Below are 6,000 nucleotides of genomic sequence, written 5' to 3'. Positions count from 1 at the left end.
AAAATCTGCTGAAAAAAACTTTTTAAAAATGACAATCTTGAATTTATTTATTTTCCAGACAAAAAATAAATTCACAGTATAAGATTGTATGTGATGAACACTGACAATAATGATTATTATTGTAATAATCATTACATGAAGAGATGTTATTGTGTCACCAACACCAAAATGGAAAAGATATTTATTGCAGGTAAAAAAATACAGCATGAAATCTGTTGAAATTACATACCTTCTTTGTGATGATGTTTCCATGTTCATCCGTGAACTGTTCCTCGCTTACTTGTTCACCTGGAAGATCTTCAGCTTCATCACCCTGTGGAAAATATGTGAAACTTAGATAATCTAAAAAAAACAACCTTTCGGTTCCTCTTGACAGTATTGGACTTAGGCAAGAGAAAGGAAGTTAGCACAGGGTAATTTATGGGCCTACTCTGCTAAAACAGTTGTCAGACTGATTACACTCCCAAAGAGGCGTGAAGAACAGAGTGTTGACATCTATGTTTGCTAAAGTATGTCTGTTCAACTGCTGGAGTCCATGGTGTTCCCCAAAGCTTCTAGTTGATTGAATCAACAGTGAAATTCATAATAATGCTGTTATAGAATCAAATACATGGTTGTATTATTTCACTAAACTATATAATCCTCCTTGCCACCAATAAACGCTTTGACTGTGCTATGTAAACTATATTTCTGTGGATCTCTTTGTACCTTGAGGATAACTCTGCGGCGAACCACTTTAGTGGTGACGTTTTCCTCCTCATCAGCCACTCCCTCCACCTCACCAAGTTCCTGGTCCAGCTGTTTGTGAATATAGGTGAGCACAGACCGCACTGAGCCACTGGCTATATGAAGGACATTCTGGCAGCTGATCACCAGAAAAGCCAGCAGCACAAAGCTGAAGAGGAGCTCGGTTACAAGGGCCCACATTGCCCCAGTTGGATTCCCAGCAAGTCAATGCAGCCTGAAGACAACAGTGCAAAACTCCAGGTACACGTCTCTCGACCCTTCAAAGAACCTGCACCTCTGTTAGCTTAAGGAGAGACTAACAGCTGCAGTCCCAGACTCTTTTTACTTCAGTCAGTCGGAAATTTCAAATCTTCTAGTTTATATCCATACTCTGCTCGGGCAGTGGGACCTTTCCCCAGAGCTGTTTCCTCTCCTTCCCACTGGTTAGTCAGGAGTATCCAGTCAATGACAAATCCAGGCAAAAGCAACCTTGGGTGGCTTCTATTCCCACCTCTTTCTATCTGCCCATGTGACACAGAGGCTTTAAATACCCCTGGCTACTTCTGCTTGAATCTCTTCACTTCCTAATGTACTGCCTGTAAATAATTTACATTACCCATAGTCAACCAAACTTAGGATGCACTGTATATTTTTTAAAAACCTGTTTTAATACGATGTTTTTTTTATTTCAACACTGCAGCCTGCACTGCATCAAAAGTAAGGACAAAGTTAATTCTTTAATTGATCATATGGGACAGAAAAAAGTTAGTAACAACCATCAATGGCCCAAAACAAAATGTCTAATTTTAACCTAACACATTTTTACAGTATACAGTATCTGTGTTGTCCCAGAACGCTAACATGTATTAGAGACTAGGGTGAACTCATGTAACACGAGAAGGTGAGCTATATTTGGCTGGACACGTTGTTGTGCCCATCTTGGGCCTGAGTCTGTGCATGCATGTGTGTCACATTCTGAGTAGCAATTTTGAATCAGCCCGACTCAAGTGCGAGTTCTTTAGCAGAGTTTTTGTAAAAAACTATGCAATGCTTCAATGTAAGTCTTTGGGCTCTATATAAAAAGGACCATATACACAAAAGTATATTGATATAAACAGGAAGCTGACTTTCTTGACTGCAGTCTGTTGCTAAATGAGCTGAGTTTGTATATGTTGTGCAACATGGACCATTGTTTGTTATAAAATCAATACAAATCTTTTTTTTTTTTTACTTTGCATGACATGGACAGTTAATTTACCTGGTCCTTGAGACGCACGCCGTCCCAGGGCCGCAGCTCTGGTACTCTGTGTGGAAATCCCAAACCCTTCTCAAACGGCTGGGTACCTCTGAAGTGCCCTCGTAAAATCTCAGAGTGCCCCATGTCTCTCACAGGCTGAAGCAAGGCCTCAGGTGTCATACAAGTTTGGTCCACATCTACAGCGTTGCACATTGATGACATCATGGAGTCCATGACCTGCTTGGGTTTAGGCTGGCTGCTTTGATGAGGGGCACTAACAGGGACCCATTGTGGTCCTGTCTGTTCCTGAAGGTAGGAAAGGAAAGAGCCTCCACCACTGCCGTTTCCACCATTACTTGACCTGAAATTAAAGAATGACCAGTATGGAGTTGACAGTGTTGCAAAAACTGAATGATCACTGTGGACACAGTGGTGAACAATCTTCACAGAATTTTCCTGACATCTTTAGTTTATCACTTATATTTGACAGCATAAGATAAAGCTTTGTAGTAGAAGATAAGTACAGATTTATCATTTTACTTTTGAGTTGTGACTGTTTCAAGTCACCTGTGGTGTAGCTCACCTGTCTCCATTTCGATCTGGAACACAACTCAGACCAGGCGACTCACTCAGCCGAGCATAAACCCTTTGCTGTCCTGTAACAAGAGAATGCCCTTCGTCTGAGCCTTTTCCTCCTTCTCTTCCTCCTCCACCTCCAGTTCCTTCACCACCAGTCATGCTGGCGACTGCCGATACCTCTGAGCTTGCCTCTGACCCCTGACAATTGTTCAGCCCATTGAGATTGATCCCAGCGATGGTGCGCTCTATGAAACCACCCAGCACCCTACCCCCTCCACTGGCTGCACTGGTCTGACTGGCCGGCACACCCAGACTTCCATACGGCAGCCCAGGCAGACATTCAGAATCATCCACATTGCTGCACTCCAGAGAGGAATCCTCCACAGGCACCAGGGAGGGACTATTGCCAGAGGGCCACACCTGAACGTCAGACATCTCCATGAGGGTGTCTTCCTCTGTGGTGGCAATAGGGGCACAGTCCAAACTGGAGACTTCCTGCCAGTATGGCTCAGTGCCCAGTGGAGAGGGCAGGCTGTACTGCATGGAAGCCGGTGACAGAAGCTCTTCCTGCGCAAGCCCATAACCTGGAGCGAGACAGAGAGAGGCACACTGACACCCGCCCCCCACCTTGCCCCCCCTCACCCCCACAGCACCTGGACCCCGGGAGGGGGTAGGTACCCCTGCCCAAAGCTGGGCATCTAGGGGATGAGAAGAGGAGGCTAAAGGGACAAATGGGAGAAGAATGGGAAGGGAGAGAGGTGAGGATCAAGACAATATGAGCTGGAATAAAGGTGCAAAGAGCTTAAGACAAAAGAGCAAGGGCAACTTTTAGAAGAGGGAGTATCAAGCTTGTTCAGTCAGCGCTGACAGTAAGAGCAGCAGCGGCAGCAGCAGCAACAGCAGACACAGTCAGATGTACTGAGAGACTGAGTCCGAGGATCAAACCTAGTAATGACTGATGCTGCTCTGCTGGCTGCTACCTGCAGGAAAATGGACAGGAATTACTGTCTCTGCCCCCAACCTGGGGCTGGGACAAACACCTGTCCAAAAGTTACACGCCTTGTCACACAAACACATGCCTTTTAACACTCAATCTTCTCACACCCTCATACATCCGCTCACAGTCATACACATACTGGATATGCATGCATTCAAACCCTCTCAAAATCAGGCAGGTTAATGTTGTTGTCAGGCTGGGTAGCATGCATGCAGGCAATCTCATCCTCCCTTCACACTATTCTCACACACATCCACTCATTCACACAACTGTTTAATCTGCCTTTTGACACAATATAAACATAAACTTTAATCAATTCATTAAGGTTATACAGCTACACTTAGGTGGCAGTTATTTAGGTGTACATAACCCAGTTCTCATGAATACCAAACACATAGGCATTAACCATAAAAGATTACCATTGAATGTCAACTTTTCATTCAGTTTATGTTAGCCTGAGAAAAATCTACTGTTCAGTGTTTGTTTGCTTGTATGTTTTTGCAATTTAATTTTATAGGAAATTTCATAGCTGAAGTCCCTTGTCATAATAATGGTGGTGTAAAACTAGTAATACTGTTAAATATGCGTACACATTCAACTGCCAACTGAGTGTCATAACACGTGTTTTCAAAGCCACATTTTTGCTGCCTTCATATGCTGTGGACTCAGGTCACTCCTACATCACTTTCAAAAGCATGCTCCCATAACAGTATGTTGTTTTAGCAATGGCTGAACTTGAATGATAGAGCACAATATCTATGCAATATCTTTTTTTCCAGAAAATAACATAATTATTGTGTGTTACAGTCCAGTAAAAATTGCTTTGATCATCTGCAAACATTATGAAGTTAGGCAGGTCTTGTAACCGCTAGTTTGCTGAAACAGATGTTGAAATTTTTGCCCAATCTTCAAATAGGTTAACAATTAATGTAAAAATGTGAGGCACTGCAGTGTTGATGAGGAACAGTGTCTGGAGCAATTAATATAATAGTAAAAAGAAAGGAGTTGTGTTTCAGAAATAAATTCTGTACATGTACACTTTTTGTGTTATGAATGTGCAAAGCTGTGCAGTGTGCAACTTGATTCTTGTTTGGCATCACTGCTGCTCTGCTGAGAGTGCAGAAGATATTTGTGACACTAAGTCCCATCAACCTCCTGTCCTACTTATTCACCCTGGGACACAGTTCATAGCTTTGTAGAAGCCGGTGGAAATATTATTATTGTTTGTAAGGTCTGTGTTTGAAGTTAAAGGTTAACAAGGTAAAATGTACTTGGAAATTACTGTAAAATTACATGACTAATTTAAGGCATATACGCAAGACATAAAGATGACATAAAGACAAAGTATATCTTGGTTAGGAAATCTTTTTTGTTACATTTCTGCTTATTTTAGGGCCACAATTGACCCTCACCCTAAATAATGCACTGAATATTTTTTTACTTAGTGAAATTGTATTCTTAGTTTCAATGTCCCTACCTGGAACATTAGAGTGATGTAATGGTAGAAACAGTGGGAGAAGAAAAAAGAGGGAACTGAGAATTAAAGAGTAAAGAAATCCACAGAAGACCAAGTAAAGGGGATAAAATAGAGACTGTGAGTGACCGACTCCTCCATTGAAAGAAAGAAATGAAGTTGTGTTTTTAGATTAAAATACTGTCCACTTGAGAATGTTTTACATACCAAATGCTGATACACTGGTCACACATGTATATGGATAAGATGAACACAACCAAAATTAAAAATGCACAAATACTAAATAAAGATCTTCACATTTAACAATTAGCACATGTATATCAACAGTATGAAACGGATCACTTTTAACACTCACATGTTTAATTAAAAAAAACAACAACACCATTAACACAGAGTTGGTGACATACAAAACAACTGCAACACTCATCCATGAATGGAACATCGCAGGTTCACAAAAAAGCTCTGTGGCCTTTTTTAAACCTGTCATTAAAACAGCTTAGAGGAACAGCGGAGACGCAGTAGATTATAATCAGAATGCATGCCATGCAGAATTCGACTGTTGAGTCAGGTTGATTTGGTGTGTATGTTCTTTTAGGTGTCATTTTTAACAAGCTAGTGTTTTACTCATCAACCAAGTGTCTCCATGCAAACAGAAGATTATGGGCAATAAAAACAGCCTACATGCACATGCAGTCAGGCAGAGGGCACGAAAGAATGGGGTAAAGAGGGGCAGCACAGAAATAGAAAAGAGGAATAGACAGCGAGAAGAGGAATATAAAATAGGGATGAACGTAGAAACAGTGAGAGGTAGTGAGGGCCACCTGCCCCCTCCCAGTGGGTGCTGAGTAAACAGTCTGTGTGAGGTGTGTCAGTCACAGAGTGGACACTTAAAAAGTGGGGGTTTCAAGAATTCAAAAATAAAGATAATGCGCAACTAATTGATTAAAAAAAAGAGATAAAGATGTGGGTCAGAGGTCAACATGAGGT

General features: G+C 41.7%; 1 protein-coding gene across 1 annotated transcript in view; it reads right to left on the bottom strand.

Moving 5' to 3' along the window:
* LOC103398660 (ankyrin-1-like) overlaps positions 1 to 6,000 on the bottom strand; it is a 37,271-nt gene that overhangs the window by 3,651 nt on the left and 27,620 nt on the right. The window contains 3 exon segments of the mRNA XM_025053717.1: positions 230 to 313; positions 1,985 to 2,324; positions 2,547 to 3,126. Coding sequence (XP_024909485.1) covers positions 230 to 313; positions 1,985 to 2,324; positions 2,547 to 3,126 — 1,004 coding nt within the window.

This window comes from Cynoglossus semilaevis, unplaced genomic scaffold (assembly GCF_000523025.1).
Source record: "Cynoglossus semilaevis isolate Cse_v1.0 unplaced genomic scaffold, Cse_v1.0 scaffold1092, whole genome shotgun sequence".
Taxonomy (NCBI): Eukaryota; Metazoa; Chordata; class Actinopteri; order Pleuronectiformes; family Cynoglossidae; genus Cynoglossus; species Cynoglossus semilaevis.
Note: the sequence above shows the minus strand (reverse complement) of the source record. Positions and strands in the feature narration are given on the sequence as shown.